Source organism: Pteropus medius, unplaced genomic scaffold, assembly GCF_902729225.1.
Source record: "Pteropus medius unplaced genomic scaffold, Ma_sr-lr_union100, whole genome shotgun sequence".
NCBI classification, from domain to species: Eukaryota; Metazoa; Chordata; class Mammalia; order Chiroptera; family Pteropodidae; genus Pteropus; species Pteropus medius.
The window spans coordinates 22,077,067-22,092,015 of NW_024349803.1; the positions used below are offsets into that span (position 1 = coordinate 22,077,067).

The 14,949-nt window shown below is 43.6% G+C and overlaps 1 protein-coding gene across 1 annotated transcript; it reads left to right on the forward strand.

Annotated features, from left to right (window-relative positions):
• Nucleotides 1-6,672: 6,672 nt before the first annotated feature.
• LOC120581936 (IQ domain-containing protein F2-like) lies at nucleotides 6,673-8,091 on the forward strand. The gene is made up of 3 exons (XM_039836816.1): nucleotides 6,673-6,696; nucleotides 6,873-6,953; nucleotides 7,708-8,091. Exons 1-3 carry the CDS (start codon nucleotides 6,673-6,675, stop codon nucleotides 8,089-8,091), a joined length of 489 nt encoding a protein of 162 aa, XP_039692750.1.
• Nucleotides 8,092-14,949: the final 6,858 nt, after the last annotated feature.

A 14,949-nucleotide genomic window follows, 5' to 3' on the forward strand; every position in this document is an offset into this window, starting at 1 on the left:
TAGTCAGGGACTTTCTGCTCAGCATTGACCTTGTGGCTCATGGTACGTCTTCAGAGGCTGGGAGCAGGCAGAGGTAGGGCCTTGCTTATGCAATGGCTGCTCCTTACCCATCTCCTGACTGTGGCCTTGAAGCCCTTGGGAAGAGGAAGACAGGAAAGTATTTGAAGCCGCTTGAGCCTGAGCTGGGGGCCCTGGCTGGTCCTGGGGCCTTCATACTCTTCCAAGAGGCTGATAACTGTGGACCTGGCAAACGAGCCAGACACGGGGCATTCAACTAGGAAATTTACCCCACCCCCCTAACTCCACTGTCTTCATCAAAGTTAATTATGGTTAAATTTTTATAGTATGTATCTCCCAGATCCCCTCTTTAAAAAAAAAATGCCTTTATAACACAAACATATAAACACTTTCTGGGATAGAAACCATATTGTTCTTCCATGTCAGCACATAGAGAACAAACTCATTCTTTGCGGTTTTTTCTTTTCGGTTTGTATTCAGTATTTCTTAATAGATGAGCTTTCAAAATTCTACATTCCCCAGTAACCACCGCCCAGACAAGACATCGTACATGTCTCTTTGTTTCTTTGTGCTGTTTGCAAACAATATCTCTTATACCCCTACCCTAGATGTAAACTCTATTCTGAATTATTTGCCCTATAGTTTAGTTTTGCCTGTTTTAGAATTTTATATGAATGGAATCATTCTTTAAATACTCTTTTTGTTTCTGACGTCTTTCATTTAGCATAAGGTTTCTTAGATGCATCTATGTTGTGTGTATCTGTAGTTTGTTCATTTTTATTACTGCATATTATTTTATGACTATACCACGATTTCTTTGTCTAGTCACCTGTTGGTGAACACTTGAATTGTTTCCAATTTTGATCTATTTGAATAAAATTACTATGAACCATCATACACAAGGCTCTTGTGGATATGTTTTCATTTTTCTTGCACAAATACCTATGAGTGGAACACCTGAGTTATAGGGTGGATACACGCTTAACTTTATTAGAAACTACCAACCCATTTCCACAGTGTTTCTACTGTTTCATATCATCCACCCACCGTGCGTAAGTGACCCGGATGTTATACGTCCTTGCCAAAATTTGGTGTTGTATTTTTTTTATTTTAGCCATTTTCTAGGGTGTTTGGAATTATCTCATTGTAGTTCTAATTTTCATTTTCCTCATGACTAAAGACGTAGGACATCTTTTAATGTGCTTCTTAGCCATTTGTAAATCTCCTTTTGTGAAGGCCTTGCTTATGAATTTTACTCCAAACTCATTCTTTCTAATCATTTGGTTCCATTATTTGATTGAATTGAAATACCTGTCATTGAATTCTCTATTAATACTGTTGAAAATGTCTCAAATTTATGTTTGCATCAACCAGATTGAAATGACTAACTTTATACGCATTTGTGCCAAAGGGCTGGTATTTCAGGAGTCTTGACTCTTTAGCCAGATATTGGGCATTTATGGAGGAAAGAATGGACAAGAGTTCCACATTTACACCAAAAAGCTGCTCGCCGTTGGAAGGTGTCCCGGTGCCTGAGTCACATGTGCCCTTATGACATCATGGTTCTCCCCTCCTCCTCTCTGCCAGACCTGTGGCTGGAGCAGTGCAGACCTGAGAGCGAGGGACCATCAGGCTCCTAATTGTGGACAATTTAGGGGAGCTTAGACCTGGGGGGATTTGAACCATCTATTTCCGAACCATGGGCACTTGATTTTGTGTAAGAGAGAGCCAAGCCACCCAAAGGCGCAGGCAAGGGAAAGTAGATTCCAGAATCTAGGGTCTCTGGGCAAAGCTGAAGGTTGAGTATGTGGTGGATGCTGCACAGAGTTGTAGAGAGAACAATTATGTACCCATAACTGTTATCTCTAAACTCTGGTTACAGAAGGATGGCTAGGTTTATGAAATCATACGACAAGAATTTGAGGAGATTGGAAAGGTAAAGAACACATGGAAAAAGAAAAAGAAAGTCTCCACTCCCAATCCCACATACTCCACGAACGGTAGTTCTGCAGAGGCCCTCAGAGTGGAGGGACCCCACCTGCACTGTCTCTGACCCGAGTCACTCAGGAGCGATGTAAATTTTTATGTCCTTGATGTAGGCAACAGTTTCTTAGCTATGAGACTTAAAACACAACCAACCAAGAGGAGGAAACAGATGAATCAGAATTTATCAACATTGAAAACTTCTATTCTTTAAAGAACACTTCAAGGAAGTAAAAAGACAACCCACAGAATAGGAGAAAATATTTGCAAGTCATATATCTGATAAGGCACTTGCATCTGGAATATAAGAATTATAGACTATCAAAGACCCTTACAACTCAGTAATAAAAAAACCAAATGATTCCATTAAAATGGAAAAAGGATCTGGATAGACTTTTCTCCAAAGATATTCAGATGACCAATAACCACATGAAAATATGCTCTACATCATTAGTCATCAGGGAAATAAAAATAAAAACCACAGTGACATACCTCTCCACACACAGTAGAGTAACTATAATTTTAAAAAGTAAGATAATAACAAGTCTTGGCGAGGATGAGGAGAAACTGGAACTTACATACACAGCTGGTAGAGATGTAAAATGGTACAGTCACTTGGGAAGACAGTGCGTCTGTTCCTCAAATAGTTACACAGAGAGTTACCACGTGACCCAGCAATTCCGCTCCTAGATATGTACTGAGGAGATGTCCACACAGAAATTTGTATACAAATGTTTATGGCAACATTGTTCATAATAGCTAAAAAGTGGAAACAACCTAAACGTCGATCAGTGAATGGATGGATGGATACATAGAAGTGGTATGTCCATTCATAGGAATATTATTTGGCCATAAAAAAGTATGAAGTACTGATCAGTACTATGATGTGGTTGATCCTTGAAAGCATTATGCTGAATGAAAGAAGCCAGTAGTAGAAGACTGCCTAGTATACGATTCTATTTATGCGAGAAGTCCACATAGGCAAATCGTTGGAGACGGAAGTAGTTTAGTGGTTGCTGCGTGGTAGTGTAGTGATAGCTAGAGTGTATAGGATTTCTTTCTGAGGTGATGAAAATGTTTTAAAATTGACTGTGCTGACGGCTGCACAGATCTGTGAATGTGCTAAAATCCATTGAATCGTAGACTTTTAAATAGGCGAATTGTATGCTAGGAAAATATCTCAATAAAGCTCTTATTGTTAAAAAGTGAAAAAACAACCCACAGAATAGAAGAAAATATTTGCAAATCATATACCTGACAATGGGATAGTAGCCAAAATGTATAAAGAACTCTTATACTCACTAGTTTTAAATATCCAATTAATAAATGGGCAAAGCATGGACAATACACTAGTGGTTACCAGAGGATGGGGAGAGGGGAGAGAGGGGAGGTAGACAGGGGAAAAATTTTAAATCATTTCTTCAATTAAAAAGAAAAGAATACTCATAAACCTTATGTGGTATTACAATACAGGTTCGTGGAGGTACACATTGGGTTGTTCCACTATCGGTGATGCTAAATTTGATTACTTTGTTAATGTGACTGCCAGATTGCTCCATTGTAAAGGAATAGTCTTTTTATCATTAATAAGTAATCTGTGGTATACTTTGAGTCCAAGCAAATATCCCTTTCTGCAACAACCATTCCATTGGTATGAGAATCCATTGATAATATTTATTTAAATCTGTTATTATAGTGAGGGCTACAGGATGATTGTTTTCTGATTCTGTCATTTGTACATTTATTAACTGGCATTCATCTGTGAAACTTCCTCTCATACATATTTACACACACATATATACACACACATATATGTGTGTATATTATATCTACATATACGTTTGCGTTTTCACCTTAATTTTTAAGAGTTTGTAGGAGAATGTCTATCTCACATATACATGGAAATGTACCTTTCATGATATGTTTACAAATATTTTCTAGAGTTTATCATTTCTCTTCTGACTTTGTTTATGGTGTTTGTCATATAGTTTTTATTTCTATACAATTGAATTTATCAATCTCTTTCACTGCAACTGAATTTTGAGTAATAATTAAAAAGGATTTTCTCACACCCAGATTATAAAAAAAATCACGTTTTCTTCTTATACTTAAAATTCTAAATCTAAATGTCCACTTTAGATTTGGAGGGCTATATAGTATCAACATAAATTTAACTCAAATTTGTGCCCATTTCTGTAAAGATTCATGTTCAGATTTAGTGAAGTTTAAATCATTTGTTGGAGTGATCTGGTTAATTGAATTTTCTCTTCATTGACTTTTAGTCGGAAAGCCCTTTATTTCAACTCTCACAGAAAATTTTAAAACGTGTTAGCTTCCTGCTTTGAATCCGATAAACAACTTTTAACAATCTTCACACTCCTTAAAATTAAGTCTAATTGCATTTTACTGTGAAAATTGTAGGACTTTTACTAAATCTCTACAGATTGAAGACCATAGAATGAAAATTGTTTCACTAAAGAAAATGTTGGTTAGCACTGTTTTCCCATGACACATTTCTGTCACCTAAAAGTAGAGTAACCCTTAATTTATGAAGGACTTCATTTAGTTAACTTTTACTTAAAATCAAATGGAACGTTCTTTTTCACACCAATTCCATCTGGAAAGTGAATTCACACAATTAACTCACTAATATGATAAGCACTAAAGAAGTACAAAGAACCAGCAATCTTAACTCAGCCATTCATTCCACATCAGCAGTTGCCGATATGAAAAGCTTTCCACTCTTTGTAATCGTTAAAGTAGATTAAAAATGTAAACCCCGACTGTATATATTTACTCAAAAAATGTATCGTATATTTAAAAACAGTGAACTTAATTTTATGTGAACTATACCTCAATAAAGCTGATTTTTAACGGGCTAAAATAAATAAATAAATAGACGAGCAAAGGATTTCGATAAACATTCGGGGTAAGAAGATGCATACCAATGACAAGTTGTTCATCGTGATTAATTTTCATGGTAATGCAAATGAAAACCTCAATGAGATACCACTTCACGCCACTCGAATGGCTATTGTGTTTTCAAAGAAAAGAAAGAAGTGTTGCTGAGTATGTGGGGGAAATGGCGCAACTGCTGGGGAAGTCTGGGGGCTTCTCGAAAAGTTAAAAATAGAGTGATCGTATGACCTAGCAATTCCACTCCTAGGTGTATACCCAGGAGAACTGAAAACGTGTGTCCCGACAGAAACTTAAACGTCAATATACACAGCGGTACTATTCATAATAGTCAAAAAGTAAAAACAACTCCAACGTCTGTTAACCGATGAAGAGATTTTCAAATGTCATGTATCCATGAGACGGAGTCTCATTCGGCCGCAGAAAGCTATGTAGCGCTGTGACATGAATGAGCCTTGAAAACATTCTGCTGAACAAACGAAGCCAGTCACAAAGCCCCTTTCGCGTGGTTCCGATCATATGAAATGTCCATAATAGGCAGATCTATGAAGATGTAGATCAGCGGTTGCCAGAGGCTGGGGGAGGGGAGAATGGAGATTGGCAGCCCCTGGATCTGGGGTGTATTTTGGGGGCGATGAAACTCTTCTGCAATCAGAGAGCGGTGATGGTCGCACAGCTCCGTGAATATTCTACCCACTACTGAGTCGCACAGTCTTCGATGGTAAGTTTCATGGAATGCAAATTGTCGCTCAAGAAAAAACTATTTACAGGTAAAAATATTTAAACTTACAGAAAGACATAAAAGAATTCTTTAGCGAATGGAGGGCTCGTCCCTGTTCTTAGAAGGGACTCAATCTCATGACGATCGCCTTCCTCCACAAGATCAAAGTCCTATCACAGCCAACACCGACCCCGTGAGGTGCTTGACGGGAATGTGTATATTTGATAATAGTTTGTCGCATTAGGAATATCTAAATTTGTCCATTTTAAACAGTTGGATATGAATCTACCTGTTCCTGGTGCCTTATTTATGGTGGAATAGCCTTTTCAACTTAGCGATTTTTACATATTTTCTTCAGTTAATTTTGGTCATTTCCATTTCGTTGGAAAAGTATTTCCTCTGAGTTGTTACATTTGGTCTCCTATATGTATTTATATCTCTCTGTGATTACGTTGCCTTTCTCAACCACCGAAGTTCATGGACTATCTACCTTTAATTTTGGTCTTTTCAAAGCATCACCTTCCAACTTTATTTTCCACCTCTCATTTTTTTTTCTTTAATTAACTGAAGATTTTTATCTTTATTTTACTGCTTTCTAGATTTATCGGATCTCTCTCTTTCTAGCTGCCTGCGGTGTGGTGAGCTGCTGAACCCCGAATCAGGGGAAGACAGGAGGTGCCAAGCCTGAGAAGACACTCGATTGTCATGAGGAGGTACACTAAGGGTCCCTCCTGCTGTCCTGTGTGACTGGGGATGAGGCGCATGGGAATGGGCCTCACTGGAGGGGAGCCCTAGGATGGAATCTCATTGCCCTGTGTTTGCACTGAGCTCTGGTACGTGTCCGACAGGTGGGAAGTAGACAGGTAGCACCAGCTCCCATGGGTCTGGTTTCTGAGGCTGATTCAAGTGTGTGGCGGATATTCCAATCCCTGTGTCATAATGCAATTGTGAACTCATAGCTCTTCCCCTCATATTACTCATGCCAGATCTTGGGAGGTAGAGATCAAGGCTAATGAACCATCTAGAGACAAGCCATGAGCACACGGGTTCGATTCTGTGTAAGAGACATGGCCACATCTAGTAGGCATGCTGGGGGTGGGTGGGAGACACCCTGGGCTTCATAAGACTTGGGAAAAGAGGGGAAGCTGAGGCAGGGGGGTAACTTCGTGTAGAGCCCTAAGAGAAACAGCAATCTTAACTCAGCCATTCATTTCCTGTTTAATTCTGATGACAGAAAGGTGGCAATTTAGTTGTATTTGAATTAGAGGATGTCGATCAGACCACTGTATATCGTGTGAAGAAAAAGAAAAGTAAGGTGAGTCGAACCCCATGAAGTCTGAGAGAGATCCAGAGCGCTCACATCCGTGTCACGAGCATGCGGAACGGCGCCTCTTATGGGTCCAGAGTCTAACACAATCAGGAGTCCGCTCAACGCTGGCTCACGTTCCCTCCACTCCGCCCTCAGCGTGGACTCTCTGGGTCTGGGCCTGACTGTGACATGAAGAGTGGAGAGAGAACTTGAAAGCCATCTAGGAATGCCTGGGGCTGGGAGGCGAGGTGGTGAGGACTCTGACTTAGAGAACAGGCTGTTGGAAGTCGGGCGAGGCTGGCAGTAGATGACGTGACGAGTGAGGGCACTGAAACCCCGTCACGGCATCTAAACGCATCGCTACGGCAGACAAACCAACCAGCGGGGCCTGGACGAGAATGAGCAGAGACCGCAAGGCGATCGCATCGTGAGGCCAAACTTCCCAGACCCCACGAACACAGCAGAGGTGGCGTGTGACTGACGAAGGCCCTCACGTCCCCAACGCGGTGGTTTCCCCGTTGTGTGATCCATTGTGTGAGGTGGTCAAGGGGACAATACGGTGACCAGGGGACAAAGGGGTGTGTCCATGGTGGAGAGGAGGGCTCACCGCCCAGGTCCTCGGCTCTTAGCCAGGGTCCTGCTCACTCCTCTGAAGTCTCTGAAGAGGGGCTGACTGCTAAGAGAATCCAGGATCCCTCCAGGAAGATCCTGGAAGTAGGTGGCAGGATGTTCCCTAAGTGGTTTTTTTTTCTCTGCCTAGAAAATAGAAGTGGATGTAACGAAGGCAGCCACGGAGATCCAGGCCTGGTGGCGGGGCACCCTGGTGCGCCGGGCACTGCTGCACGCGGCCCTCAGGGCCTGGGTCATTCAGAGCTGGTGGAGGCTGATGCTGATGCGGGCGCTGGACAGGAAGCGGAGGGAAGCCCTGGTTAGCTACGTTAACAGAGAGAGGGCCGTGGTCAAGCTCCAGTCGTTGGTCCGTATGTGGCGCATCCACTGGCGGTACTGCCAGGTGCTCAAAGCCATCTACAACATCCGGTGCCACTGGCAGCAGCAGAACTGCCAGACCTGTGCTCTCCTCCAGGGCCACTGCGTCGTCACAGCCACTCACCTGCAGTTCCACATCGAAATCATCAACCCCTGAGGGCTGCGCGCAGGGGCCGTGTTTCCCCATCCCCAGTAAAGGTCTGTCCTGGTCTGGAGTCTCTCGTGGTTTCCTCGGCTAATGGAAATTTCAGGACAAGGGCCCTGATGCCTCCTCTTCTCCCTGGGAAAACCCTCCAGTGAGGTTTCCCTCCTTTCCCCTGGACGCTGTTCTGGATTGACAGTGACCGTATTCTACCTACTCAGTTGTCAAGACAGAAACCCAGGTCCTTGTCTACACTGAGCCAGGAGTCGGTTCTTCCTGACTGCCCAGGCCTCTGAGAGACAGGTGAGCTGCATCTCCCTGGGGACTGGCATCTTCTGTACAGGAGAAGGGATTTGGAGGCTCTTCTCTGTCAGCCCGGGATTGGGGATTGGCTGGGATCGGGGACACCTCAGACAAGGGATCTTTGACAGACAGCCGGAGAAAATGCCAGCACTGGCTGACTCCTCTGGGAGCGGAGCAGCGGAAGTGGAGGGGGGTCTGGGCATGCCGCTGAGCTGGCGATAACCCTGGGGGCGAGCAGAAAACGGGCTTCACGGCACTGTGTCTCTGACGCCACAATTCCCTCAGCTGAGCTCCTCTCCTCGAGGGCTGAGCAGCAAACGGGGAGCCCCCCGACGTTCCCCCACCCCACTCTTGTCTCCATTCTTGGTGATTTCATCGTTGGCCAGGATGACCCCGCCTTCCCGTTGACCTCCCATCCCCTCTAACGAGCCTTGGGGCTCCTCTCCTCTGCCACTCGCTCTCGCGGTCACAGCAAAGCCGCGCTGTTCAATAGAACTTTCTTTGACGTTCTGTGTCTGTATGTCTAATGAAGTAGCAGCTAGCCACATATGGTTATGGAAACACTCGAAATGTGCCTAGTGCAGCTAAAGGATTGAATTTTTAACTTTATTACAATTTAAATTAGTTTACATTCAAATAGCCACACGCGTCTAGTGGCCGTCGCATTGGACGGCGTGGCTCTAGACCCCAGCATTGCCGGCGATTGTGCTCTTGCCCAAATCTCTTTTTCTCGTGTTCCTTTCTCTGTTTCATTCTCTCCCTCCAGTTCCCTTTTTCCCATTGACCCCGCCGATATTTTTACAGCCTTCGCTCCCGACATGCCCTTGCATCTCTCTTTACCCCGGTCAGATTCTATGGTTAACTATTGTCACCTCTCCTCTGCAAACGCGTGTGGGATGCACTCAGCCATCTGCCTGCTCTGCGCCTGCAGGAGAGCGAGCGTGGCTCCAGCAAAGCCGACGGCCGCGAAGCCTGGTCCCCGTTACATTCATGACCGCAGATCTCCCCTGGACAGAGTTCCCAGGAACTTCCTCTGGTCTGCGTGCATTTCTGTTTTCCACATTGAAGAACTCATGCCACCTCCTCTCCCCATGTCCCATTCCACTTCTCCCCTTAAACTCGATGATAATGACGTCACCACGCACTTAACTGGAGAAACGGGAGCAGACTGGACCCCCATCTTCCTACCACCGCATTGTCCATCCCAGCTCCATCTGGACCACACTTACTGCCTTCCCTCCGGTTGAAATAAAGGAAGAGTCTTCAGATCCGTCAAAGGCCAACTCCTCCACTACCCCACTGCCACCTCCAGGTAGTTAATGTCCAAAAGATTAATCTACCTCTTACATCTTCAAAAAATTCGTCCTCGATCAATTTCTGTTCCAGTTCTTTGCTTCTTCTCATAGCAAAACGTGCTGTCGCTGGGTCCAGTTCCGCGCTTACCATTTTCTTTGCAACCCGCTCCAGTCAGGCTTTTATCCCTCTCACTCCACGGACACTGCACCGATCAGCTCCCAATATCCGTCCTGGCCAAATCCGGTGTTTATTTCTCTGTTCTCACCTCATGCATCTTCTCTACGTCCGGCTATAGACCTAACTACTCCTCACTGAAATCCCTAAGTTTTTAAAAAGGCGAACAACAAAGAGCACAGCATGTCATCCATAAATACTTTCATATGTCTTTAATAGATGAGAGCTTTGTAAAATAGAACCTCTATATCTTTCAACAGTCACAATAATTCCTCACCATTACAAAGTGTGTGTATGCGCCTAATAACTGAGCTTCAAAACACACAAAGCAGAAGCTTCCTGTGCCCCTTTGCAGCCAGCTACTGCCCCACCACCAGACCCTAGCAACCACGGATCTGTACTCTGGGCCTATTGTTTTGCCTTTTCCAAAATCATATAAAAGGAATTATAGTCTGTAGCCATTTTGAGTTTGGCTTCTTTCATTTAGCGTAATAAATATGAGATTTCTCTAGGGTGTTGTGGGTATTCATTTGTTTTTTATTGCTGAGTAGTATTCCATTGTGTGATTCTTACCAGAGGTTTTCACCAGTTGTAGGATCTTGGAGTTGTTTCCAGTTTTTGGTGATTACAAATGAATCTGCTATGTATATTTGCATACAGTTTGTTGTGTGGACTTAAGTTTTGCAGTTTTTTTGGTTAAAAAACCAGGAGTGGGAGCTCCAGTTCTGGCACAAATTGTGTTGACTCATTTCTCCCTTCTCCTTTCCTCCAAACACAAACTAAATACTCTGAAAATAATTCCACAGACAATCATTAAAGGAATCTGAGATGCAGATAAAAGGTGGATAGCTAGGAACTTCAAGACTTTCAAAGGTACCTCATGAATTCCCTGGATTTTTCTCTTTATCATGTATCACAGACTTGATACCAAAGATGCTCCAGCCCAGAACCACCAACAGGCATAGGGGTAAATAAAACAATACAAGCCTGCTCTCTCTCGCCAAAGGAAGGGGATGCCTAGCAGAGACTGAGCGGGGAGACCCATAGCCGTGGCAATGGCGGAGTGGACTGCCTGCAGCTGTGACACTGGCCCCCAGATGAGCCCACGCATCTCACGTCCCACACGCACTGGTAGCCATGAGTGTGATCTGCCCACAGCAGCAGCAGCAGGGGAGCGCAGGCTCATCCACCCACCTCACACCCTACGTCTGCTGACAGCAGTGCCCCAATCTGTCCTCAGCACAGTAACAACAGAACCCAGGCGGGTCAACCTGCCTAATTCCTCACCTGTTGGCAGAAGCAGGTCTGATCTGCCCACAGCAGCAACAGCAGCGCTTGGGGAGGCCGACCCCCTCACCTGCCCCAAACTAGATGAGGGAAGAGAGGGGATTCTCCTGCACCTCAGCTCCTATAGGCCTAGTACCTGCTGGCCTTCCGCCCAGTGGCGGAGGATAATCTGGACTCAGGGCCTGAGTGTGGATATCGTCATGGCTCGGTCCTTCCGCCCCACTCCTATGAGTCAAGTGTGGGGTGATATCATTTGCCTAGTTCCACAGCCAGCAGGATGGGAAATCAGCAGCTGTTCATTAAAAACTGCGTTAGGAGTGGATGGACTGGTCCTTCGCTTGCCTGCTCTTCCTACTTATGCAAAACATGTGTGTGGCAGCCTTCACTTCCGGGTTAACCTCAGAGAGACCCTATTGTGAGAGATGGACCTAAGAGGGAGTAATTGAGAGCAACGCTTTTCAAGCTTAGTGCTCATCGCGATCACATGGAGGGCTCGTGAGAGCAGATTGCTGGGCCCCACCCAGCTTTTCTGAGTCAATAGATGAGGGTCCCGAGAAAGTCTATTTCTAACAAGTGTCCAGGTGTTGCTATGGCTACTGTTTTAGGGAACCCCACTTTGAAAATTACTGAGGTAGAGCTTAACTCTGTGGTGGCAACGAAAGATAGTACAAACAAATTAACAGGGCTTTTAACAAATTGGAGGTTTATTTCTCTTCCCCATAGACTTTCGGAAATCGGTGATCTGAGACTAGCATGTCACTTTACACGTTGAGGAATCCTGGCAGTCCGCTATAATGGCCTCTATTCCCAAGGTCCCTTCATGATCCTAAATGGCTGCTTCAAATTCAAAAATACATCCATAATCTAGTGAGTAAGAAGAGATGGAGAAAGGCATGCTCTTTCTCTAAGGGCATGACCTTGAAGTTACAGGTGGAACTTTTGTCTACCGCTTCAAAGGACATAAAGGAAGATCTGAATAAATGGAGAAATATTCTGTATAGTCATTGATAGAATTACTTCACATTGTAAGATTTCTCATTTTTTCCAATTTAAACTATAGATTATACTCAATTCCAACAAAAACCTCATCAGAAGTTTTGAGAACTGGACAAACGGATGAGGAAAAAAAATCATATTGAAGAATCGAAGTCCACAATTAGTTAAGACAATTTTGAAAAAAAGAGACTAGGATACAGTAACGTGATCAGTCACATTAAAGTACATTACAAATCTACAATAATAACATAGTGTCGATTAAGGCACCAGTTACTAAGAACCTCAGGTGAGGGACTGACATTTACTTAAGGATTTTGGGAGGTTTACCCCTTCACTCCATGTCCCTCCTTCACATGTACATCCAGGCAATAGCCCCTCCTCCACCTGGCAGAAGAAAGGTTTATTTTCTGGATAAGTTAAACCACAGAGCATCTGGACTCAGGAATTTCAGGTATGGCTGGAGGCAGAGGTGAAACACTATGCTAAAATAAAGAGATTAATTGAAAGTGTGTAGGCTGAACAGAGAGGTCTCCAGCCCTGTGTGTGCCAACGCAGCCCCCTGAAAGCTTGCAGTCACTTTTCATTCCCCTACTCTCTGACTCAAGGTTTTGAAATTTCTCTCTGGGGAAACCAATCCAGTATTGCTGCACATGCTGCAGAACAAGCCTCAGAGACATGTGACATGAGCATGTTGATCTGGGCCGTATTCAGCTGGGGTGACGTGGCTGGGGACACTCTGCTCCACGTGTTTCTTCCCCTCCTTTTCAGACAGCAGGCTCGTTGGACATTTTCATGTCTTGGCCATGGTAGAAGCACAAGAAGGCAAATATAAATGGACAAAGCCTTTCCAAGCCAAGGCCAAATTTTCATGTCATCATTCCAACTGATTATACTGGTCACGGCGAGTCATATAGCCAAACCCAAGGCACAGGGAGATAGGTTCTACCCCATTACGGGAAGAAACTGCAAAGTCCCATAGCAGAAGATGTGAATATCAGGTTACAAATGCAGTCTACCATGAGCTCCAAAGAATAGTACAAACAAGTACTTATATTCGGGATCCCCCACTGAAGCAAAGCCCAACTCTACCTTCTTAACCTATACTGAATGGCACCGGTCAGCAAGCCCCACCCATGGACATCGAGCTTCCCTTTCACCTTTTTAATGCCCTTTCTTACACATAAATAGACAGCTAAGGATCATTAACACTTGCATAAAGCTTCCAATATGAAAGACAGACAAAAAATAAAACAGAATAAAAAGGGTTTCGAAAAATAGAGATAATACTGAGGACAGAAGAAAAGATGTAAAAAAAAAACCAATCAAACAAGCGTAACTAGTATTCTTAGACTGTAAGAGACCATCGCGAATAAGTGCAGCAAGAATCGTAGGCTCTAAAGGAAAAGAATATTCAGAGGACAGGAAAGAGCTCTTGAAAGTTAACACGCTTTCAAGAAAGGAAAAAATCTTCCAAAAAGTAGAACAACAAAAAAAAAAACAGTTGGAAAATAGTGTAGAAAATGTTGGAAAATTAGAGGATCCATCTATGATTTAATAGGATTTCTGTAAGTATGAAAATGAGAAAATCGAAGCGTAGAAATTACTTTTTTTTTAAAGCTAAGACAATAAAGTTTCCCAGAGTTGTATGATGTGAATTTCTAAACTGAAAGACTAAGCCAACGCCCAGCACAATGAATGAGGGGAAAACACACAACCTTTTCAAGAGACACTGAGAGCAATGTGTCTGTCGTGGCGAGGGATCGGGGATGGCTGGTGCCGGAAGCATTCGGGAACGGGGGGACAGTGCTTCTAGAGAGCAGCGTTTGAAACGCAATGATGCCACCAATCTAAGACCTGGATAGAAACATGTATTCGTTTACTACATAAATGTTTATTGAGACAACGCTAACTTCAGAACATCAGGGATGAAGAGAAGATCCTAAAAACTTCCAGAGAGGAAAAAAGTAGGGTCACATCTATGGACTAAAGAATCAGAGTAGCCTTAGACTTCTGGAAGAAAGTGGAACAAAGTCCTCAAAAATCTGAGGGAAAAAAGTTTTTTCAATCTAGAATTCTATACCAAGCAAAACTATCAATCAGATTTGAGAGTAAAACAAAGTCATTTTTAAGACATGCAACTTTTTACAAATGTCTACCCACGCCCATTTTCTCTCTTTCGGAAACTATCATAGAATGTAATCTATCAAAATGAGGGGCTAAATCCAACAAAGAGAGAGACACTGTGTGCAGGATCATGTCCCTGTCACTTGGTGAAGAGCTCAATGGACAACGGAAACCAGAACCAAACAGAAAAATACAGACCCCTAGATGGGAAAGTGCTTACTAGTCCAAAAAAAATTGAAACCCAATTATAAAGGGGAAAATGGATGGAAAGATATCTGTGTCATGAGACACCACACACACACACACACACACACGTTAACAGGCCAATGATAGTCTGGAAAAGAATATCTGTAACATTTCTATCTAGCAAAGGGTTATCTGAGAAGTCACACAAGAGAATAATCAGAATCCAATAGAAAAACAGGCAGAGGACAAGATCCAGCGATTACCAGACGGCCAAGATGCAGCAATTATAAGAGTGACGGACAGGGAGCAGGGCTAGGACCAGGCGCTGTCCCATGGATGTCCCCTGCGTAAACCCCTACGACAGCTCCGTGCAGGTGGAGTGATGCTGCTACCTTCACTTCACCCAGGAGGAACAAGACACAAAGGGGTGGGAAGACTTATCACAGAAAGGATCAGTGTCAAAATGAGTGCCCAGGTACTCGCCCTGAAACATCGCACTCTGCTCAA

Bases quoted from the DNA above. Each gene is read 5' to 3' on its own strand.
- LOC120581936 (XM_039836816.1), top strand. From the start codon at position 6,673: ATGAGCACACGGGTTCGATTCTGT. The intron at 6,697-6,872 runs GTAAGAGACATG...TTCTGATGACAG, and splicing joins GCACACGGGTTCGATTCTGT to AAAGGTGGCAATTTAGTTGT. The intron at 6,954-7,707 runs GTGAGTCGAACC...TTCTCTGCCTAG, and splicing joins TGAAGAAAAAGAAAAGTAAG to AAAATAGAAGTGGATGTAAC.